The following is a 25,769-nucleotide window of genomic DNA, read 5'->3' as shown; positions in this document are numbered from 1 at the left end:
ATTTTACATGTGATGTTTATCTTTATGTCACCTTACAGGCATGTATATGTCACTAGACTTGATCTAATTGATCTCTCCTCTGATCAGATCAGTGTCTAGATTAAGAACAGGAAGGGTTTTGACGGTGACAAGACTTCTCTCTCTCTCTCTCTCTCTCTCTCTCTCTCTCTCTCTCTCTCTCCTTCCCATCTATTCTGTAAACCCTCCTCTATTCTTAACAATAGGATTTTACACTCACTATAAATAGGCCTGAACAAGTTGGAGCTCACCTGTTCAAGCTGGGACTAATCCAGAACTATTTTTACAGTTACCCTTGAGATTTAATGATCCGGCCCATGACGTGCCAGGGGATGAGCAGGCATGCTGGTATGTTGGAGAAAAAGTGAGAGAAAGAAACAAATGGTTTTGGATGCGGGCCCAGATCCTGAAAGGCTGTTTTGGAAAAAGCTGTTGATTGCAGTTTCAGGATGTTTTTGCTTTGCGTTTCTGATAAACTCAATCATACAGCTTTGGCAGAACAGGAATAGTAGGTCAGAAAAAATATTATTTTATTTGCACACATACTGCATAGCACACTCACATGAAAGCATATATGCACCACCTGATCTGGGTCCTGTGTTTACAGGCAGTTGTTGACAGAAGCTGATAAGTGCGCTTTGATTTACAGGGGAAACAATGCTGTATTGTGTGAGCCAGGGACACTACTTAAGATTGGAGAAACTGTGATATGAACACAAGCCAAATTTATGTGTGCACGTTCAAGAGGGCAAGCAGCTCCGGAGTATGTTTGGTAAAGCCTTTGGATGAGGCTCCAAAATGCTTGGCTTCCTTTTAAATCCTGGATCACTGGCTGATAATAGAGACAGATTTTTGATGCTGTTGCCAATTTGTCATTAATTAAAAGATGTGCGTTTGGATATAGGCAGTTAAAAGTGCTGCGTACAGGCATTGCTGAAGAAGATATATACAAATGCAAATGATTTATCATCTGGTTGCTATTAATTTAACCTATGGAGTCTTACTCAATAATTAATGTCTATTGGCATATGACTCTATAAGCCATACAGTAAACAATTTGTCTCATAACTATGTATGAGATCTTGTAGTCAGCTAATATATGGCTGAAAGGCCCACAGACAAGCCCTGGGTCTTAATAAATCAGCTATATCTAATGAACCCCCTAATTGTGATTTACAGCCTGCAAGCCCAGTGCTGCGATGGAGAGAGAAATGGCTCAAAAGAGAGAGAGAGAGAAAGAGAGAGAGAGCAATCAGAGGACGAGAGTATCCTCGTTCAGCGGAGCAGCAAGCAAAAAAATAGGCTTTATGAAAAACGCTGCTCCCTTCCAGCAACTGTGAAATTCTTGCGTGAGTCTCATGAGAGGTTTGTCAAGATAGGATACTTACTGCGATAAAAATCAGGACAGCTGGACGAGTAACTGTTGCACTCACAGTCCAACCAACAACAGAGAGAAAGATGGGATATTTATACATTCACTTAAGTAGTAATCTACCTGTTTTTTTGAAGTTTGTCATTTATTCCCTATGGTGATTTTCGGTGGAAGCAATGCTGTGACTTACGTGTCTTAAATTCTCGTTGTTTCTGTTTGTGGTGTTCTGTTTTTGCTCAATTCTTTTCCTATTTATTTCAGACTAATTGAAAACATGCGGCAAATTGCTTCCGAGCCTGGATATTTTTCTCATTAAAGACCTATCAACATCAGCCCCTCAGAACAACAAATGTAAAAGCTTTTATGAACCATCTGTACTATAGAATCACTACTGTTTTAAAGGCCACTGTGTAATTTTAATTGATAATACTGAGCAGCAAAATACAGTATAATTGATATGAAAGGTTTTTTTCCTGATGCACATATGCCAGACTTTCCACTCTTGACGTCAGTCATGTTGGAATAAATAACCCCACCTGAGTCTTATATATTTGCCCTGATTCAAAGGCTTAAGTCCATGTGGATAACGGCTGCTGTGATTGGCTGGATTAACACCCTACATGGTTTGAAGTGAGGCCTTGTGTGCCGTGAACAATGTATATTCGCTGTGGGCCGGTAAAGGACAATGGATACCTTGTGTAGTATAGAGAGGCTTTGACCTGGTAGCACACACTCACACCTCTCAACACTCAAAAATGTGACTGTGTACATGTGTTCTTGTATATGTGTTTTGCTTATGTTCATATTCCAGAGAAAGGTAAAGCGTGACTTATTTACTTTCCTCGCTCAGTTTTTCTCAGCTAGTATGAACTGGCCACAGAACTGCCTCTTCAACATTTCTACCCGACATGTGTTTATTTAATATAGGCCACTCGTCCATGGTATCAGATGTATCGTAACCACTCACACATAACTGTTTCAAATCTCCCAGCCTGTTTCCCATAATACACATATACAGTTAAACACACACACACTCTATAACAAGTGGCTGCAGCCAGACCAGGGGACACAGGATTGGAAAGGAAAGGATTAGTCAGGATTGTGACAGCTCGACATGCCAGGGGACACTGACATGCCTCCAACTGCCAAACAAGACAACTGCTCCTGGAGAGGAGAAAAAGTTTTCACGGTGCTCCACTGCTGATTCAGCATTGCCTCCCTCACTTCTACTTTACCGTCTTCACACCGCGTTCAAGTTCAAGCTCAAATTCCTGTTTTACATCTCGGCGATTTATTAGACTTTCTCGTCCAGAGTTAATGAAAGGAAGCTCAATAATGGATAAAACTTAAATTATATTACAGTGTACATAATCATTACCACAATCAGGCCTGACAGTTTATAGAAGATAAGGAACAGAAGTGTTTTTTTATTCTTTGATGTTTTAGATACTGGAGATTGCAATAATCAGAGTTCTGATTTGTTTGTTATTGGGTTTTCTTTGTATTAGTCATCAGTTATTTGTATTGTTAACAGTTAACAGTTACATCAACTGCCTCCTTAGCCAAATCCTAAAATAACAGTTACGTATGCCATACGTACTGTAACTCATATGTCATAAAATATAGGAATATATCTAAAATCCATGACATTATGAATTTCATATCTCAGATGGTAAAATTATACAAACATCATTTTATACTATTGTTGAATTTAAGAATGTTAGTTTAGGGTATTGGATAAGGGTGTCACATGAACGCCTGATGTGTTATATATACTATATATACTATACTATATATACTATATTCCTCCACATCTCCACTCTTTCCCTTGACATGTCTGTATATGGGACAGAGTTACACAGTGCCAAAATGAGTATCAATTAAATCCCGTGTTCTAAACACAGATGACTTGTTAGAACCATCTGTACACATTACGCATTCAGGCCGGTCAATAATTCAATAAAAATATGTTGTTGCGACTGAATAAAAGTAGCATGCCTCTGAATAATGCAGCCATTTCATGCTAACAAAGCTGAGGAAATCCTCAAAGCTCTTTCTGAGATAGGGAACAAAGCTCATTGTCAGAGGATAGAGAGGCAACTGGGATTACAATGGGGGCATCAAGTGAAACGACTTGTCAGTCCTAATCTGGGATTAGCAGGCTTTTGCGCCTCCTGGGCGCTCTAAAAGCCACCTGTTTGGATACCCCTAGAGATGATGTGACACTCTTGAGCTCCTTGTTAGATTGTAATTCTGTTGTTTACATCAACATTTTAAATGAGTTTGTTTTTTCCGTTACAATCTAACATTCATATCTATTCACAAATAATGTTTGCAAATATACCATTCATTTGAATTTGCTAAAATAAAAGGTATGTATTTATTAATTCAGTTTTTCTGGTCCCTTGCAAAGCCTTGTAGTCCACCATATCTGAACATCTACTGTCATTGCAGTATGTGTCTAAATAACAATTAACATAACACTTTTGTTTTTTAGAGAGGTTTTGTCCCTCTTTGCCATCATGTCCTCTCAAATCAACATTAACTGAATGAATTAGTAACACTGCAAAACAGTAAACATGGGTGTCTGTTGATTGTTCTTAGCTGTGGTGAGACCCTTAAGTCCTGTAATGACTTATTGAAGCTTACTTTTTTCTGCTGCTAGCCTTAGGGCTAATGTAATCACTCTGAAAAATGTGTGAGGGCAGCTGTTGTATCGCCACAGGCTTCTATCATGACTTTCTACTGTTGATGTCACCCTGAAATAGACTTTACTGCCAATGATACTTTTGAAACTTAACCCTTTGGAAAATTAACCCAGTTTGATTGCTTAATCTGCTTAATTTCTTTGACGTAAAGCACAGTAAACATATTTGCTTTCCTTTGGGTACTTTTAAAAAATATCCACTTGCATCTTCTGTTTGGACAAATATTGGGTGAGATCTTTTTATATACAGAGGTACGACTTCAAAAACAGTTTTCATCCTTGGAAAAAGGGCATCCACAGATTGGTCTATATTCTTAAAATAATTGGATTTTCCCTTGTTTACAGCTGCTGTCACCTACGTGGAGAGATTGAAGCACAAGGCTTAAAACGTTTGTAACAAGCTTATTTGTGCATCACAATGGCATTATGTTTGAGGTCAAAGGTAACCGGTGTAATACTAAGGATAGTGGCTTAAAGTGAGAAGACATATGGTAGTTAGCTGCTGATAAATAGACTACCACCTCTAAGGTGTGGCAGGCTGTTTGCGCTTTAAACTGATATAGATCGGAGGTGAAAAGAGGTGAAGGGAAAGAGAGATGATAAAGGCATATAAATCAAAATGAGTGTCGGTGTAGAGATTTTCATGCATAAAAATGGATGTTGACTGTTCACAGGCGTCAAGATCATTGTTGATGGAAGTAAAGCCCTCTCTCCGTAAGATGTATGAAATATTTTATTACTTACATTTGGCCAAAGTTTGGCAGTGGTCTATTGCACTGTTAAGTGTCATTAATTATATTTATCTAAAGACAGATATTTTATCAGATGTATTGTTGAGCCATTACTTTGGCTTCATGGCTATCATTACTTTGATACTCTTACTCATATTATAATGATGTAGCATTTTGAAACTGCTCCTGATTGATTAAGGTATTGTGTCCACCTTTAGCAGATCAACATTTATTTGTGGGGTTCCTCAGGGTTCTACTCTTGGTGCTCTTCTATTTTTACTAGTTCTATTTCATTCCTGTTTCCAACCTACATGCTACCTCTGGGTCAAGTAATTTCCAATTGCAAAATTGTTTTTTATTGTTATGCTGAGGAAATAGAAATATGTTCTTATGCACACTTTAAGTCTTCACTGTCCAGATTCTAACCAAATAGATATAATATAGTCTTTGGGCCTCAAGCAAGAGACCATTTTAAGAAGTAGTCTGATTTAATACATTTTGCAAACAGCAGGCTAGGGTCTTAGGTGGTTTTTGACTGTGATTTGAATTTTGCTTAAAATTACAAAATCACTTAAAGTCTAAAATGTCCAGGACTCACACAACATCTTGCATGAAATGCAACATGCTTTCAATAATCAAAAACATGTCTTTAACTATCTACAATTATTTTTTTGTTTTATATATACATATAAAGATGCTTTGTTCTGCTTTTGTTTGTTTCTATTAAGTACCGTACAAAGCCTGCTGTTTTATGGTCATAATTTGTCTGTTTATATAATGGCATAGCTACCTGGACAAAATGTTCTACTTTAAGGATCAATAGACAAAATGTCCACACTGACCAGGTCTTCTAACTACTGTGAGCGGGAGGTATTGGACAAACAGTCCTTTTGAGCCACCGAGTGTTGACTTTGGTCTTCAATGGTTTCTTCAATGGTTTACTCTGTATCGTTGCCATGAAGTAGATAAATGCATATGTGTACTGTATTTGTGTTAGCTTGGGGTGTGTTCGCATGCCAGGAAAAATAACAAGCACAAGGGAGGGTGTTGGTCAATAAGGGCACTTCTGGATTTCTTGGGGTCTGCGGTTTTGGTCCGGGTCCCTGAACACAGAGACCCGGCATAGTGGTGTGTGTTTACGCTCGCTGCACAAATGACGCATTCATAATTTTTTGAGTGTTCCATCATTGGCTTTGATTGAGATTTTCCATCAGTGGGACTAATGGAGACATCAAACCTGATGTTTGCTCCAGGTGTCTGATCTGATGAGAGACAAAATCCTTAAATTGCAATACTTGTGAGTATTGAAATATATTCTGTTGACACTGGATACAGTGAATGTCTTTCTACATTTTCCTCCATGGAATAAATATGGAATAGTTTTGGCAATTTTATATTTGAAGAGATTTTACGGACTTTAAAAAGTTATTCAATTTTCATGAACAGTACATTTGGTGTTTCATTGATGTATTTGAAGAATACATTCCTATTTAATGATTCGATTCTGCAACATGATAAATGATTTCCATTAGGTCTTCTGTTCAATAACGCAATCAATCTTGTTGTTTTGCTTTTTTGATGATTGTTGAATATAGATTTACAAACGGCTTTACCTTTCATAACCGTAGAGATTTTCTGAACTGATATTCCGAACTAGGCTGATACTATTACCGAACCAGCTAATAATCCCCATTCCTCAGTGCCATCTACCTGTGGGATCTAGTTTAATGTGGCTCTACCAATCACCTACTGGTGTATCTGCATTGCAACTCCCAGGCATCACGTGTCAATCAAACAGGGTTGGCGGTACTGTGATATCTATCAAGTTCTTTTCTTTGTCTGTTCAGTAATGGTGATGGTTAATGGTTGGCCAAATGGACTAGAATACATTTAATGTTTTTACATTTTTTGAAAATTAAATTGAGAAATTGTTAATAAAATAACCAAATGGTAATGTCTCTTCATGGCTTATACAATGCCAAGACTAAACTAAATACATTAGTTTAGTCAAGTTTTTCACATGACAACTGCAATATATTCTTACTGTTGTAGAATGAAATCACTCAGTTCAATAAGAGTTAATTCAGTTTTAGTCTGTACCCTGCCTGAATGCTGCCTTTGCCCATCCCCTCTGAGTGCCTTGTGGTTGTAAATACTTTCTAACGAGGCCAATAGCTCTTCAGTGAAACATTTGATCACACAATGACTTCTGTTTACCTGAGAATTTGGTTGTGATGGCTGATTGATGTACGCACTGTTCTAACCCAATCATCGCGCACAGAGTCTGCCTTCTGCTTGCCTCCCTTCATTGTTTCACTTAAGTCATGAAAAGGATAGAGAATACCTTCAGTTGCAAGCGATAAGCACCTACTCTTTTGAAATAGAGCAGCTACTTGTTGGCTTTGCTGGCAACAGAGCTGCCTCTTACAGTGAAATCTATGTTAATAGATTGGAATTTCAGAAAACAAAACAGCTTTTCTTGCTATTAAGGCAGTGAAGAAATGGGCTGGTTTGGGGGTGACTGGCCTTGCCATTGAACGTTTCTATTTTGGGCATAAGAGCTGGGACAAGGGAATCTCTGGGAGAAAAACAGGGCAGTGTGTGTGTTCGCATTCCACATGTCTGACCTATGACAGTGCCCTCTGTGTGCAGCACTCTGCGATGATCTGAGAGTCCAGACAGACCCAAGATTTAAGAGCCATTCTCTTACAAGGCCAATTCCCTTATGCTTTTTTTTTTCATTTATTTATCCAGGAAAAGTAACTGAGCACACATGTTCTTTTTAGCAATGCCCTGCTACTTAGTCACACCTGGGAGTTGCCCAGTATAATCACAGACTTACTGATGGCCATCAAACAACTGCAGCAATAAGGTTCGAAAGACCTGAGCATTTAAGAGGCAAGGGGTCTAATGATAGAGGCTATCAATTTGCATTATTGGAAGTGTAGGATCCAGCATTTTTTGACAAAAGTCAGGATATATTGGCCTCTAGTACTTTGATTTTGACCATTCCTTTTAAATCTGTCTCTTCTGAGTTGCTCAACTTTATGGAAGTGCATCACAAAATCGCTGGAGTGTACCTTTAAAGGATAATCTTAATTTATAACAACTTTTATTATTGTATTTTTGACCATCGTTTCTGTTTGTTATGGTGGCATTGTACTCAAAAAAGTAATTGAAATCTAGGAACATCGCAACTTTGATAAAAAGAAGTTGTGTTGCGACAGTTGCTCCTCTGCTTTTCTATTTAAACCTTCAGTTTCCTTTTGATTTTCTTCCATTGTATTTTTGTTTTGGACTGTCCAACAGAGAAACAATTCCAAGGAATGTCCTCAGTTTTCTATCTCCTCCTGTTTTTTCTCTCCTCTCTTTTTTGTCTCTCTTTCTCTTTGGCATTTCCCACTTCCTAAGTTCTATCCAGCTGGGACGGCTGGAGATTTTACACCCAATTGGTTGAGTCGAAGGCCTTTGTCGGAGCCCTTCTCTCGCTCTACAAGTGGCAGAAGGGACCTGGGTTGTGAATGGCGCTTTGTGTACTGTTTTTCTAAGAGGGGGCCCTCTCTCTCCCGCTCTCATCTGTCACAGGTCCCCCTCCGTCCACGCTCCACAATGCCTGATTGTTTCTGCCAAGTCGCCAGGTTCCAGGCCAGATCTGAACAACACTTTGCTGCCAAATTCCGTCCCCGATTTCGTTTTTCTTTCACTCACAAAGGGATTCTAACTTACTGTCCACGTTTTAGAAGCGGACTCAGCTAGCTGTCCAGCAGCAACAGTTTGTTTGTTGACTGTGTCTCTGAGCTAAAGGCTGTAAGAATGTAGGCAACAAAGGAGAGAAGGGGACTTAAACCTAAATGCTCAAAGAGAACAGTAAGTAAAACTGCTGAGCATACCTTTATTATGATTAATTACATTAGGTATACAACATATATAGTCTTATATATCTCTCAACTGAGATGTTGACTTGTGGAATGACCAACGACTTCACGCTCATAAAAAACATGCAGGAAGATGAAAAATTAAAACTCTTCACTCAACAGTGTGTGCTTTGTTTAGTTTTCAAGCATCTCGCCAGTATCACTTTCCAAGAAATATTTCAGATAGGAGAGCTGCTTTCAGGGGAAAGAGCTGATGTTTTTCTAGAGGTCTGACAAAATGAAAAGGCTTTCGGAAAGCCTCAATGTGATGTGTATGAAAAATCTATTTGTTTTTCACATATCAGTGTAACATTAACGTTATATTATTGTTTTCTGAGAGTGTTTCCTCGTAGTCAAACTCATTCTTTTGTTGGTCTCGTTGGGACTCAATTTCTTCCTTACTTCTCATTAGGTATCTGGTATTGCAAGGCACAAGAGCTGTGGTCAGAGAAGAAATTTTTATTTCTTTATTTATTTTCATAAATAAAAACAAATAGATATTTTCTCTTAATGCCCATGTATCTTTTTTAGTGCAGTGTTATCCTATAAAAGGCTGTTTAAACTAATCTGAATAGGAAAAACTTGCGGTTATAATGTTTTTTTACAAAAGTAGTGATGGCTGTATCTCTCTGTTTTTCTTCATGTCATGACAGAAGCAGCTGCAGGCTGAAGGCAACACATACATGGGCTGGATAGAAGTTCCTCCTCTATTTCTTCTATTTCTTGTGTTGATTTATTGTTTAATTTCGCACAGTACGCAGCAACCCATTATGGTGATACTTGATAGTTGGTACTTTATTCTGACACTGTGTTATAATGAATGGAGTCGTTTAAAGTAGTTTTTCATTTACACTCTATCATCAGTTGTTTTCCATCTGATGTTGAAGAAAGTAAAGGCAAAAGTAAGAAGTCATGGATTTTTGTTAACATTATGTATATTCCTATGTATGCTACTAACACAAAGTATGCCAGACAGACACACAGCTGGCAACCTCGCAGCTAAACTAATTAATGTGGTGGAGACGTGGGGACGTACTGGGTAAGTGGCTGCATGTGTCTGAGCAACATCGTGGCGGCTAACCCTCACACAAGGGTCGACTGGGACTCAGTTGCCTGCTTGTCTGTTAACGGGAAATGATTGGTTAACGAGGCTCGGCTACTGGTCAGAAAAATAAATCAATCAAAAGTAGCATCCCTAATGCCCATCATTTTACATTACAACTTGTGAAGGTAGCACCGAATATGTGAACAGTGAAGACAGTGAAGAATTCATTTTATAATCTGCTGTAATTTAGTTAAACTGTGCAAAAACAGAGATCAACAATTTTAGCAGAAAATACAGTTTTCTGTACTGAAAAACAATCCTCACAATTTATCCTAAAACTGACAAGTGAAAAGACTGTAGCTCCTGAACTCATCCCGCAATAATAAATTGGTAGAGCTTAACCTTTGCCGTGTTAGTTAAACAATGGAGTCATCTAAACACTGGCAATGTGATTCTATGCCTGATGACGAGTGCATGAAGATCTGTTTTCCTGCCCCAACCAATCACAAAAGGCCTTGTGGCATGCTTACCAACAAACCCCCGCACTGTTGCATGATGATACCATATCAGTGGCAGCGAGTTATGGGGCTGGGCATTCCTGGCCATATGAGACACCAGTTCCAAGAAACTAAGTCTTAAGCTCCCTCATAAACACAGCACCAGCAATATTGTCAGCTAAATATAGGCGCTCCTCTGCCTTCTCCCTCCCCGGTTCCCCATCGCGCTCTCATCGCTCCAGTGTGGATCGCAGGAGTTGATCATGGATTAGTAACTTGCTGTTTGCTGGTTGTCCGGGGTCTTATAATCTTATGTACTCATACCGCTGTGTAAAACAACGAAGGTCTGGAGAAATTTAAACCTCAGGTTGACAGGTGTCACTATCCCAATCAGTCAAATGCAGTAGGTGGAGCAAGGCTCTGATGGCAAGTTGTAACAATTTGTAAAAATAAATAAAACTTAGACTTCACCTAGACTTTATGACTGTGACTATTTGTTATCATTTTCTAAACTGTTATGTCTGATGAGTTTGTGGTATTGTGTATGAGTATATGGCTTGTGATTGTTTTGTCAGAAAAATAAATCAAATAAAGTTCATTCCCTAAACTGGCAGAGGTCAGGTTGCAGAGGTCTACTAGCTGTTGCAGTCTTGCAGGTTTTTTTTAGTGAGCATTAACTCCTGACGGAATTATCTAGTTCTTAAGATGCTAAATGGTCCAGTTTCTTCTCCAGCTAGTGGCTAACTTTGACTTTTTGGTGCTCGGCAGCTAAGCTAAAGCAGTGGGCTTTTAGAACTGAAAACAGCTGCCTGCTGCGTCTGAAAATGACACTGATGAGAGTGAATGGAGTTTTTTGAAGACACTAAAATGTTCCTTAGAGCAGAGTGATAACAATCCGTGGGTTTTTCCTCAGGATAAGCCTTTTACATCATTCAGTCATTTGATCCATAATTTATATAAAAATATTGATTACAGCAGTTTCAATTTAGCTTGTGCTCTTACCTGGACCAATTTACAGTGAGGTAACTTCAATTGCCTTATTTCCCTAATTTCTTTGGGAACAGTGTAAAGGTCAGAATCACAGTAATCCAGAGATCCTAAAAAGATGATTATAGAAAGAGATTTCTTTTTTTGACATTGAGCATGAATGAGAGAAAAGATTTGGATTTGTTTTCGGTAAAATCAGAGTCAATTAGGCAAGTATTGCAGTTGGTGTCCAAACTACAGAAGAAAGTGATGTAAGTTACGAGGGTGTACTATTAATGGTTGTCCATCTTCAGGTCAGAGTTGAGTGAGTCTCAGTTTTCATAGCTGCCACACTATCCAGCCCTCCTCTGATTTAACCTGCATAACAGAGTCACTGGAAGCCTCATTCTGACACAAGTAGTAAAACATGACATGCACAGACGTCATGACCCTCAGAATCAGTTTACGATAGTCAAACCTACATGATAAGCTCTTACACATAACACAACACACTCAGCTATACTGTACACCCAGATGCACATGTATTAATGTCTGTTATCTTTGCTTGCACACACTTTTCCTGCTTTATTGATGTTTTTTCCCCACACATTTTCGTCATCTATTCATCCTCTTTCTCTCATTCTATATCATATTGACATTTGGTTTCAGTCTGCTATCTTTCTCTTATCAAGTCCCTCTGTAAATTATGTATTTTAACCTTTTGCTGCCTCCCCACGCATGCACTCTGCAGCCCTGCTCTTTCCCTTCAGACATATGAGTGAGGGTCAGATTTACATTCAATGGCGTACAGGAGGCTGCATATTTCAGAGATGGACAGCCTGCTGTGATTTACTGACCGCTAACACAGAAGTGGCAATCTGTTTTACTTCACAGAAGTTGTGTGTATGTGTGTGCTCGTGGCTGACTGGTGTGCTCTGGTTTTCAGGAATCAGAAGAAAACAGTCTGATGTCGTTCTGCTGGTATTTGCATTGTCAGTTTTCACCTAGTGATTTTGTGTGGGCGTGTGTTTGCCTCTATGGAATTGTTTGAGTGTGTGTGTGTGTGTGTGTGTGTGTGTGTGTGTGTGTGTGTGTGTGTGTGTGTGTGTGTGTGTATGTGTATGTGTGTGTGTTATTACTTACAATGACCAATTAGCCAGATAAGGACTTAGATTAGATTAGATTTAAAAAGATTTTTTAGGGCTGATATTAGGCTACACAAGAGGAGGGTTAAGGAATAAATGTGGTCAATGAAGGTCCTCATAAGTATAGTGCAACAAAGGGAAGTCATTACAGTAAATGATGTATTAGCCTAATGACTCTCCCAGGCTGAGACTCACATAAAAAAAAGAGATTTTTTTTCCACTGAAACTCAGTAGCACGGCGTCTGCTTCTTTTTAACAGCTCTGAGGTGATGAGTGGCCTTGATGCTGCTTAATAGATTAATAGATTATCCCCATGGCAGTATGTGCTTAATGTGCATGTGTGGGCGGAACATTCAGCATGAATGTATTGCAGTCATTAAAAGTTGCTCAGAACGAGTGGGTCCGATTAAAAGCCAGAAGTATGATATGTACTTTCAATTGCTTGTGTGTGAGTGAGCTGTAATTACAACGTCAGCCATCATGTGTCTGCATTTTAAATAAAGTTGTGGTTCTGAATGAACTGTTCAAACGTGTGGTTATGAAATCTCCACCTTTTGAATGTGTGTGTGGCTTCAATATGCAGTCAGGGGTGGACACATTCTTTAGTACTGGACATGCTCAAAGAAGAGCACCCATTTACCCAACATTTTTTGGTAGAATTATAGTGATTGCTGATTTACATTAACCCAGCCGCAGCTACGGAAACTGTTCAAACAGTGTACATTACCATGGGTTACAGTTTATTAAGTGTCATATGAATATGATGCTTGATATTTGAAGCATCTAAGATAATTGTAAAGTCCATCTGTCTATCCAGTTATAGCCTAAAAATGGCATGAACACACTTTTTTTTAAAAACATTTGCAACTATTTGTAGAACATCATCAGAAAGTGAAAATAATAATAAATAAAAATGCACCAAAGTACACATTAACATTTTTTATGGCACTTTTCTGAATTTATAGCACTTAAAATACAATTAATAAAAATGTACTGAAACAGTAGAACCAGCACAGGCACTAACACAAGATTTACAAAACCTAAGCAAATTAAGAAGCATACCTACAATAAATATAGTAAACAATAAATACTAAAATATGATTTAAGTCAGGTAAATATGTAAGTTTCCTTTATTAATTGCAGTAGACTATAGTTACAGTAAGGAAATGAATGTCAAATGAATACTGTACTCTGATGTACCAAAGTACCATAATATATGTTCACTGTAAAATGGTAGAGACATTGAGAATGGTATATTTTACACATTTTATATACAAAAATATTAAACTTTATGTATGGAAAAGTGCTTATTTATTATACCTAATTATTTTTCACTCTGGGAAGTAGTAAGAGTATTTCTAAGTCCTCCTCTCCTCTCCTCTCCTCTCCTCTCCTCTCCTCTCCTCTCCTCTCACTAAACTAGCCTAAAATGACATGTGGCAATGCACCAGTACAAACTGTGGCCACATAGTTACAGTAAAACCATTTCCTCTTTTCCTTCAGAGAATGATGTCTTCCATGCGAGCAACGCCTCCCTTTCACCCACCATCTGAGGAAGAGGAAGCGATGGGTCAGGACAATGCGGCCTGGGCCAGCGAGGAGCGAGAGGGCCCAAAGGAGACACCGTCTCCCTCTTCGCATGACCGACCCCACCTTGACGAGCTGCAGCCAATCAGAGAGAAGCTGACGGATGCTGAGTGGGAGAACGTGGTGCCTGCTGCGATGGTGAGATGAGAATTACGCACAGAGCTGAGAAATTGACCATGTCTTATCTTGAGATATGTTGCTATAACTCAACTCTATAAAACAAATGTCGTCAGTGTGTGTACACAGTGTACACACACTCAGGGCACACAACTCATAAAACAAGCATGAAATACATGCAGGGGTACACAGGGTGTGCAAATTCTCATGCATAATGATGATTGTGCACAATTGAATACACACACACACACACACACACACACACACACACACACACACACACACACACACACACACACACACTCACACACACACACACACACACACACACACACACACACACACACACACACACACCAGTGGTCCTTGCTGGTCTGTGTGCTGCAGGCAGTGCTGTAGGCAGCCCAGTGAGGCTTTCCTCTAGAGAGTTATAGCCCTTGGTACATGCCTTGGTTCTTCTTATCTCCACAGCCTGATTTTATGTGTGTGTGTGCGTGTGTATGTGTCAAGGTGTTAGTTACTTGGTTTCAGGTTCCGTTGGTCCCTAATGGAAGAGGCATGTTTGACTTCAGCCTTTGAGGAAAGTGGAAAGTTCTGAGAATAAAGTTTCCTTACGTATCAATATTGTGGCAGGATACATTTAAAATGTCCCGAACAAAAGTCCTATTCATTTCTTTTATTTTTTTATTTTTTTATTTTGGATTGTGATTTCATTAAAACATAATTCTATTTTCTGTTGTTGTCTTGAGATTATAACTCAATTTTATTTCTCAGCGCATAATCAAAACTTTGAAGGCAATTAAATATAAGAGAAAACTCAACTTCACTTAGCATCAGTGTCACTTGTGTTGTTAAGTTGTCACATACTGTATACACTCCCAAATAGGACTATGTTCTCCCCATAGGTCACCACAGGAGTCTGATAGGAGCCTATAAAGAAGTGATTTTAGAAGTCTTTTCTTAGTTTGTTCTAAATTAGAAAAAAAATTATGAAAAGGACAAAATAAAGTTTTTGACCACTGGTTAAAAGAGTAAAAATAATACTATGGACGATGTATTCATGTAATGGACGTTCATTAATATAAAAAAGTTACGCACTAAAGCTTTAAAGCAAATATTTGTGGAAAAAAAGTTTTGAGTCCATTGTCCAATAAGTAAAGGACAGTTTTTCAAAAAACTGTTTTTACAGATTTCTCTTAAACGTGTCATGCATTTCAAAGGTACCCAGTGTGAAGAACACTTTTGAAAAGTTATAAAGGAACAGATAGTTCATGAACCCAAATGTTTGATTTACTTGGTCAAATATTTCATTTTCGCACATGTGAATAATGCCTTTGTATCTAGAGTGATTGCCTTGCTCAAGGACAGCTAACATCACAGTGTAGACATGGACATTGTCTGCTGCAGACTGAATGTGTGACCTTTTGGTTTTTAATATGATCTGGGCCTAATCAGGCCTTTCTGCCTTAATCACGCTGCTCATGATAAGTCCTTGGTAGCCTTATGCAGCTGAAAAAACACACCTGAACAATCCACGAGTGACACACTATCTCCTAATCCTTATTACAGAGGCATCTTCCACCTTAAGACAAAGTGAACAACAGGGCCTCCTGGAGTCATTTCAAGGGTGTCTTAAGAGCCCGCTGTTACGTAAAGCCCCTTGTCTTTGAAATATAAGCCTCCTAAAGTTCTTTGAGATCCCCCCACTCTGTAAGGGGAGGAGAAAGCATCCAGAAATAGCCCCGGTGTCAGAACACCTGTGCTACAGTGTCTGTTGTTGGGACAATATGGTCGTCTTGAAGGACTTATGTATCTTCTTGGTAAATATAGACTCCTTGTGCCTCTCACTTAACTCATAACCCAGCTGAGCAAATAGCAATGGGGCAGAAACACTCTGGTCATTCAGCACAAACTAGAAAGGCCAATCAATGTAGTTACTAGTAAGTTAGCATTACCGCAGACAATAAAGTCTATAAATGTTGAGCAAGAGCCAAGCTGGTGATAACTGTCCTAACAAGTAGGTTTCTTTGTTGATTTGTGGGACTTTGTGTGCCCGTCAAAACATTGGAAGACTGTGGATCCATAATTATTCCAGGACCATAAAACGATAAATAAAATACCAGAACTTAATTAGAGCTGTATATTGTAACGTTTTTAGGGTAATAACGACAGAGGTCCAGGCTTTCAGGACTTCATTTGTACTTATCCAAGGTTGCCTTTTTTGTTTGCTGAGGTTCACAGTACTTCTATGTTGTGGTCATGCCCCTCCTTGCCTTAGGAATGGGTCTTTATTAGAGAGGTGACAGCCGATAGAAGACAGGAAACCAGAAGCGAGATGGGGAATGACTTGCAAACCAGGTTTCACGGCCACTCTTTAATTTTTAAAACCTTTCAATTGCAATAAACAATTGCAATTACACATGTATGTGTAATAATATAATCATAGATTCAAGAGTAGTACCCAACCAATTTAAAGAAATGTAATGTGGTGACACCACAAGGCTACTGATGACAGATACATCAAGTACTCACGATGCTCTGTCAGTATCAAAATGCAATCCAAAAATGGACCTTTCCCCGTATCACGCCAGCAAGCCCATGCCAAAGTAAAGCACCGCTGAGAAAGCATAAGCTAAATCCAAATAATCATTTAAGCATATGCAGTATATATATATAAGAGCTGTGGGATGTATTTGTCTGGTCTAAACCAAATAGAAAACAAGTCAATTAAAGGGCACAAGTTCGCAGCTTGCATCAACCCCACATCAGTGCTGATATATTCCAGAAGTTCTAATCTTGGTTCTCTTATTTGCCATCTCTTCCCAGGACAATGAAAGCAGTAAAGGCTGCTCAGTCTACTCCTTCCGGACTAACTCTACCTCTCCACCCAAGCCCGAGGAGTGTTCCAGGGATCGCGGGGATCCAATGATCAGCCTCGCCTTCGGGACGCCGGAGCGCCGCAAAGGAAGCCTGGCAGACGTGGTGGACACACTGAAACAGAAGAAACTTGTGGAGCTGACCAAGACAGAACAAGACGGTAGGCCAAAGTCTTCAGCTTAATGCGTGTGCAATTGTATGTTTCTTGATATGGTTGGGTCAAACAAACAGGACTTTCACCCAGGAGACCCCCGTTCGTGTCCAGTGTGAAACCAAGAGTCAACGTTGACTTGTTTACGTAACATACTTATCCTACATCACGTACTTAACCTGACTTAACTTACGTAACGTACGTAACGTACGTTACTTAACCAACAAACCATGATCTTTTTCTAAACCTAACCAAGTAGTTTTGTTTTAATTCACAATGTTTACCACCTTTAAAACAACGGTTTCACATCATGTGGCAGTCGCTTTCCTTGAAGCGTAACTGAGAATGCAGTTTAGTTGTAGGCTACAGGAAGGTCACTTTTGAGAAGACAGGGTTGGTTGTTGTATGTCAACAGAAATGTAGATGAATTAATATATCCTCAGGCAGTAAGCTAGAGCATAGACTGAATAGCAGCACATAAACAGCAAGTAAATGGGCTAACAACAGTTAGCAGGCCATACAAACAATGAGAGATCATGACTATAATTAAAATAAAATAAAGAATGTTTAACCATTGTTGATTTTCAACAGTGACCGTTTTGCTATGGATATAAATGGACTGAAGGGCTCCTAAACACAGTTTCAGATCAGAGTTTATTCCCTCACATTTGATAGACAGGATGCTGTTGTCGCTCATTTTCTCTTCACTTACACACAAAGCAAACAGAGAGAACAGCCTTACCTGTATTTTGTTTTCCCTTTCTGAACACATCCTCTCCAGAGCCTCTTTGAACATCTAAAATTACAACTGACAGATCCTTTTGCTCGTTAGATCACAATATCAATCAGTGAAAACACAGGTTTCCCTTTCTCCTCGGCTCCTCTGATCTACACCACTAACAGAGGGAAGCACTGGAGTCTCCCAGCATGCCTCAGCCTGCCCCCTTCTCACCCCACAGCAAGCCAGATCTAAAACCATCTAACACCCCTCTTTACTGTTATGTGCACATAGTAATCATGATGATATCAGAGGAGTGCTTTATCTCTCTCATTTAAAGGTTTTACTTTGTTATTGATACAGTAAAGTGGGCCAGAATGGGACAGCCAGAGGCAGAATACAGCACACAGTGTCTTTAGTTGAAAGACAGGTAGCTTTGCCTCTTATCTACAGTACGGAAACCGGTTTGAAAGGAAAAACTTGTGTGTGAGCGTGTTCAAATGTGTTGTGACATCTTCCTGTCAAATCAAAGGGGATATGGGTGAAAGGAAATGCTGGGGGACAACTTTAAGAGTGTGTCTTATTTTCATTTTTTTTCCATCACATGTGTAGGTTTCCTATTCTCTCCCATCCAACTACTAACCGGGCTCGACCCTGCTAAGCTTTTGAATCTGCTTCTTTTTAATCTCATGCCAGTTTCTGCACACAGTCAGTCAGTTCAAATCAAATGTTCTTGTTTGCTGCAGTTTGTTCTAAAATAATCCATCACAGTGAACAAAAATAAATAAATTCTTAGGAGTTCTCATTTTTTCTTTATTTAATTGCAAACGTTTTCAGGTCTCTTATTGGACCAGGGATATTTCATGCTTTTCAATTGAATGAGCAAAGCAATGCACACCATAGATGTCATATTCAAAACAAAGGTGGTCAACAACATGTTTCCTATTCTTAATATCCTTTGTAAAAGTGAGTGAGTATGTTTTATATGTATTGTTACCTTGGGAAACAGAGTTGGAAGTAAATATAGCAAATAGTACACAAAAAGACAAGCTCTAGTAGTTCAAAAATATTCAGCAGCCGATTTTACACACAGATACATCAGCAGCACCACGGTTCTTTCTTAAATACAGCCTGAAACATTTCTTCCAATGATGCCCAAAGATGACTCAGATTTCCTGCACATTTTCCCTCTACTTTGGAAAATAAGGAAGAAAAAAACCCCGGCTTGCTATTGACTTTGTCTCTTCCTTTGCTAATTAGCTGCTATCCCCGAGGACTAGTGGCATTGATCCCGCTGCAAACACTCAGCAAAGACCAAGACAAACAAGATAAACATGTGCAATATAACCAGGCACACTGAATCATACAGTGTTTAGCATGAATAATAACTGCCCTGTAAGTGTTCATGTGAATTGATGTGATCCTTGAAGATGCATTGTAAGAATGTCGTTCATGCACTGCTGTGGTAATGCATTTCATTTTGAGCCTAATGTAAGCCTACATAATGGAGGTTGACAGATTTTTTTCCCCCCACTAATGAGTTTAGTTCAAATGAGAGGAGGTGATCAATAGATGGCTGAGGCTGAATGTTTCATTAGGTAAGTTCTTCTTCAGTTCCATTCAAAACTGTTGAGCGATAAAGCTACACACCCTTTTTCTCTTTCTCATTTGTTCATTTTGTTGAAATAATGCCTTTTCATTTCATCACAACTTGTTCTCCTTCACTATATGATGATGGGATTGCTGTTTCTATTCTTGAACCTTTGAAATCACTTTTGGCACATTGGCACTTTTGGAATCCCTCTTCAACAGGCAACCTTGCTCACATGCTGATTTAAAGCTTTGTTGTGTGTCACTGGTAAAGGCAAAGCATTCCAAATTCATAAGCTGTCAGCTTGTTTTGCTTTGTGAAAGATATGTAATGCACACAGGAGTGCAAGGCCAACCTGCTAAATAGGCTTATTTACTGATTCCTGATGTGGCACACATGGTGACGCATCACTTAAAATGCTCATATTATGCTTTTTTGGCTTTTTCCTTACCTTTATTGTGTTATACAGTCATGTGCAAAAGTTAGCACACCCATGTGGCCTTTGGAATTAAAATAGCCCTACATCATCACATCCCCTTCACCATACCTAGAGACTGGCATGGGGTACTTTCCATGAAATCATCTCTCAATGCAAATCAGACCAGCTATTAGGCTAACTGAAATAAAACCATGTCAATCTCTAGGTATGGTGAAGGGGATGTGATGATGTGGGGCTATTTTAATTCCAAAGGCCAAGGGAACTTTATCAGGATGCATAGTATCCTGGATCCATGAAATAACTGGCCTTTAAAAATAAAAATCTGCCTGCCTCTATGGGAATTTAACATAGGTGTGTACTTACTTATGCCCCCTGTATTTTAAGGAAGAACATTTATTTATTTATTTATTTACGATACATTATTCATTCACAAAGACAATTGGTGTCCTTAAAGATTGGATTTTTCCTAATTTTTTTAATTAAGGCATTAAGATCAATTTCCAAAAGATGAGTTTTTTATTCCTCTTTTTAGTCAACTTTAGCATGGGTGTGCTAACTTCTGCACATGACTGTATATCTTTTTTGTGCATGTAATAGGTTTACAACGTGAAAAAGCCCAAAGTCCACCCCAAAGGGACATAAATTCCAACAGAAAACACTGCTCCAAACAGCTCTATTGTAGTCCAGCCTTTACTTCCGTGACAAACGTGCGTCATTTTGTAACACACGTTATAATGCTCGCCAATGTGCTAGCATGACACGCCCTCATACTCTGGCTAGTAGTCCTTACCTAGCTACTGCGCATGTGCGACTCCCAACAAAGATGGAATAGAAGTGTGATGCCTCACTCTGTAGCTAAAACAGAGAGCTCAACACACAGGGTGAAAAGAGGAGCTGCAGCAATGTGCAGTACAACAAAAATATGGTGTTTTTTGAAAATTAAACCATGTAAACATACAATACAATTCATAATACAATTATGAACCTGAAAATGGGCATAATATGAGCACTTTAAAGCTCCACAAGTGTATTTTAGTACACAAGTGCAGTTGTTTGTTTCTGACTCTAAAGTGCCATGTGTTCACTTAGACTGACACTTTAAACATGGCCTATCATCACAACTCAAACGGTAAGAACATTAAAGGCTGAACAATGCCGTCCCTTGCCTTGTCCTCCACCTCCCGCTGAAAAGAGTTCAGTCAGCTGAGCTCTCCCAGGTTAGATTGGCTGTATGATCAAATAGAACAGAGCCTATTAGCCACTGAGGGCTCACTTAGCCTAACATGGCTGACCTCTCTGTGCACTGTAGCCCTGAGCTGAAGTGTGGATGTCGTTGTTAGCCTCCGCGCTGCTCTCACCCCCTGTCGGCACGCTGTTAGCCGCCCGCTTCTCAGATGAGCCCTAAGTGCCTGTGACAGTTCTAATGAATAGACATCGCCTCACTTTGCAACGTAGGTGAGTTTTTTTTCACCCAACTGCCGCCTCAGCTTTTAAAAGCTTTATCAAGACGTCTTTAAGATTGTGTATTACCACACAGCTGGTTACTGCAAATACGTCCTTTCTGCCTTTCAGAACATACAAGCCAAGAGAATGAAGGTCTGACATTTTTTGCGTTCATGTTGAAATGTGCCTGCATTATGTGAAGGCTTAGATACAAATACTTCATAGAAAAGGCTTTTTTCTATACCGTTATAGCAATTAGTAGGGGAGACCGGGTACAGTTGTAACACTACCAATTCCATGAATCAGGAATAAGATAAGAGTCATGTGACAGTTTCAGTTTCCTCAGGCTTCCTTTATGATCCCACATGGAGGTTTTCTAGTCTGTGTTGCTATCTCTCCTGAAGCTACAGCAGAAAATCTAATTCTGAGGTAAGAAAGTAAAAGAAAATAACAAGATAATATTTTGTTTAGTACTTCCACCGTTGAAGATAATGTTGTATGAGTTATACCAGGTGAAACTGTAGTTTCTCTAGTAGAGAATGATGTATCAACCTCCTGCTAATTTCAAAGCACCATGCTAATACAGCTAGCTAAACAATGGGTGACAGTGGCGGGGTAGGATGTAACACGTGTTATGAAAGTGTTACAACCATCAAGTGTGGGTCAAGTGTGTTTTATGTAGCTTTTGGGTCCACCAGGCATGCACTCCAGGCCTGACCAATTTCATTTGTCACCATTTTGACTCTGATTATCAATGCATTTAATTTGTTTTTTCTTGTCACCATTGTGACTTAAGAATGCATTTCATTTGTTTGTTCTGTGGAATGGGGGTAAATATGTTTATGTTAATTTGCTCTCACTCACACACGCACACATACACACATACACACACTTACACACACAAACACCCATATGAATGTGCATGTACAGACATGCACACACAAACGCACACGTGTGCATGCACATACACTCCCCATATTCAAACATATTTTATTGTTGCAGCCATTCATTTAAAATAAAACTGTTGTTGTGGCATATCACTTGAGTACCCTTAGTTTTTGTTCATTTTGTCTACTTGTTACAACTTACCCCAGTATGTGTTACAACCTACCCCAGTAGTGGGGTAGGTTGTAACAAAGGACCACCTTGTATTTGTCATCATCTCACAAAGTCTGTGTTATAGTTGAAGAAATTTAAATTGTTGCCATTTGTAGTAGACAAATGTGGGTTCTTTGCCTAAAAGTTTCATACGTGTAGCAAAAAAAAAAAAGGTAGTTTTAGGTGCTGAAGAAAAAAGTGTTACAACCGTACCCGGTCTCCCCTACTTATTCAACTGGTAGACTGGTTACTGAATATAATGTTAACGGCCAGCCTGAGGGAACATCAGAAGAGAACATGTGGGTACCAGACATGCTGTGGAAAGGAAACACTCCTCCATCCTCTGTCATTTTGTAGCTTAAAACAAAAAATAGAGAGGATGAGAAATAAAAGGCTATAATAAACGAGAAATAAGAGAAATAACCCAAACAACAACCTGTCTCTTAACACTGATGGGTGCCTCGTTAGCAATCATTAATCTGAATTCACCTGTCCCTGAGCCCTCAATGCAAAAACGGAAAAAGAAGTTAGGAGTGGACGCAATTATCTGAATGCCAAACCAAACCATTCTGGGATGCTGCCTGATGGACATTAAACCCAGTGAAGTGTGCAATCAAGCTCCCTCAGTTTTGATGACTGAATTATCATTATCTGTATTGTTTTGTTCCTGGGGGACCGACCCGCTGTTAAAGGGGCCTGGCATGGGCAAGTTGCCCTCGTAACAACTTCGTCAGCCATCTAATGTGCCCAGAGCAGCTCTGGAGCCTGGCAAACACTTAACATCACTCTAATCCCTGCTCACGCCAGAACCCGTATGAATTACTGTGCAATTCACGTGTTTCATTTGCAAATGAGATCGGGCTCAATTACCACTGCACTGTACTGCTGCAAAGAAGCAAAGCGAACACCTGTGTGTGACTAATTTATGAATTCAACTAAAGTACGTAAATTGGACACGAGTTATGTGTCAGGAGATATCTTCCACGATATAAGAACAACACATCTGCTGTTGTCTGAGATGAAAGCATGTAGACTGACTGGATACAACAAGGCTTCAAGTCAGGCAGTGTACAACTCATAGATTTGATGCGACATTGCTCTCTTATGTTTTTGTTATGATCACGGGACATTCACGGTGTTGACAGGCAGTCAGAGACTGTTTGACAGTTACTCATCAGTCTGACGAAGCATTGGTCTCCGAGATTTGTCCACAATATAATAAAGAAAATCTTGTACAGATCCCAAGACACACAGTTGTTAAAAGAAAAAAAACAGCAGATTTAGTTGCTACCTCAAGGCACACACTATGTATTCATAAAAGCCCAGACTAATGATACTGTTTCATATTTGTGAACACCACCCACTGTCCCTCCCATCATATGGAAATGGCGAACACCGCAACTTCCAATCTGGCATTAGTGGCAACATGATGCATTTCTGGGATCCAACCAACCTGGCTTTCTTTTCATATGTCATCATGACTGTCTTGAACTGATTAATTTTTGCGGAAACCTGAACTCATAATTAAGTGCAAAACACTAAGCCATTTTCCATTTTTGTCTGCACAATGTCAGCAATGCACGATTAAAGGGTCTGTTAACATGTTTTCTCAATCAACTTCTTATGATGAGAAATGAGTTCTTATGTCAACTGAAATAAAAAAACATTTTTGTAAAAACAAATATAAACAAATAAAAATAAAGACAATATTTTAATCAAAGTCGGATGAGACTTGAGGGGCTCTTCGCTTGTAGTGGCAGACCATTGTCACTCAAATCTGATCAAACACACCCACACAGTCCAGATGAAGCAGATTACCTGAGTTTTAAGGTGTTAAACTCTTTAAATAAATAATACCTACTTACCTTTTTTTTTACAAGTTATAATATAGTAAGTAATTTAGGGGGGCTTTAAAACCTTGTGGTTTACTTTTCATAAAGCCGCTTAGAGTCAAAGCCATTGCGTCTTAACTATATTTAACAAATAAACTACATGTTAGGTATAATCAATATACAGTAAAGGGTAAGGGTAAACAAGTTTTCAGTTCACTGACCGCTTCTGCTGCAGCAACTGTTTTATGAGCCTTATCCTTGTACTATGTGTTTAAGCCTGTGTTGTCCAGTTTGGAGGAGTCTGCACTGTGTCTTGAGTTGAGGCCAGGCCAGAGCTGGGCAACCCAATCACCCATATAATGGTTTCCACAGCTGGAAGAGGAGGTCAGAGTGAGGCCAAGCCTTCCTCTAACCCTGCTTCTCTTTAACAATAGAGACATTCTGCCAGGCTTCGCTTTGTTCTCTCTCACTGCTGAAAGCCTGTTTCAACATCTCTGCTGTTACCGCCACTCAAACTGTGGAAAGTATGTCCTCTTCCGGAGGGGGACTAGTTAGTTGGCTAGTTGGGAGTGATGTGTACTAATGTGCATCCTCGACTTGTGTACCTCTGTGTATTCAGCGTTAACACCTGTGCAGAGGTGGAAAGAGTACAAACATATTCTACTTAAGTAAAAGTACTATTACTTTGCTGAACTTTTACTTAAGTACAAGTAAAATTACCGGTATAAAAATCTAATCAAGTAAAAGTAAAAAAGTAGCTAATTTAAAGCTGCTAGTTCGGTCTCTCTGGGAAAAAACTGCTTAGACCTCATAAAAAAGCCGTTGCCTTTTTTGCACTTGAAGCCGAAGTGGTCGCTCAAATATGGCCAGGGGTTGACTTCATTTCCTTCGAAATTAACAGGGTTTCGCTTTTAGCTTGTTCTGCACCACTGGTGTCTGACTTGTATGTCTCCATCCTTCTTGTGATTTTAGTGCCAGTGAACACAAACTGGCGCTGCCCATCCTGCCCATCATTCACTGCAGTAGTTGCCGGTGCACAATTTTTTCCTTGCATTTTTTTTTACACTGAAACGGATGTGATTTAAAATGCAGTGAAGTACAATACTTCAAAGTAAATATACTTTGTAAATACTTTGTATATACTAGTAAAAAATAGAAGTACAGAAAAAAACTACTCAATTACAGTAACGTGAGTAATTGTAATTCGTTACTCTCTACTTCTGCACCTGTGCTGCAAATGTTCGGTGACGCCTTACCCGAAATAAAACATTAGCCGTGATGATTCTTTTTCTTATAGGGGAGCAAACTGACGTTTTTTTTTCAATTAACAGCTTAGCTACTAGCCCAGGCCTGTCAGTAACACTGTTTGAAGGTTAAATCATCCGTAGGCTTTTTTTAACTAAGCTGCAGATGAAGCTATAGTGCATGACCAAACTTCGAACTTAAGCGAGCCCTGTGTGCCTGACCAGTTTGTGTGTGATTGTGTGTGTGAGGGCTTATGGATTCATACACTCAGGTGGA

General features: G+C 39.3%; 1 protein-coding gene across 7 annotated transcripts in view; it reads left to right on the top strand.

Annotated features, from left to right (window-relative positions):
* The window catches only part of LOC144521904 (transcription factor SOX-6-like), a 118,276-nt gene that overhangs the window by 26,896 nt on the left and 65,611 nt on the right, over positions 1 to 25,769 (top strand). For 5 of the 7 annotated variants that reach the window (XM_078256564.1, XM_078256562.1, XM_078256559.1 and 2 more), the window contains 2 exons: positions 13,899 to 14,120; positions 16,926 to 17,136. In XM_078256564.1, the coding sequence (XP_078112690.1) occupies positions 13,902 to 14,120; positions 16,926 to 17,136 (430 nt within the window). In that variant the 5' untranslated portion in view covers positions 13,899 to 13,901. Of the gene's footprint in view, positions 1 to 12,196; positions 12,243 to 13,898; positions 14,121 to 16,925; positions 17,137 to 25,769 lie in introns of all 7 variants that reach the window. The other 2 variants (XM_078256563.1, XM_078256561.1) reach the window with 2 other exon arrangements.

This window comes from Sander vitreus, chromosome 8 (assembly GCF_031162955.1).
Source record: "Sander vitreus isolate 19-12246 chromosome 8, sanVit1, whole genome shotgun sequence".
Lineage (NCBI taxonomy): Eukaryota > Metazoa > Chordata > Actinopteri > Perciformes > Percidae > Sander > Sander vitreus.
This window is presented reverse-complemented; position numbering and strand designations above follow the sequence as displayed.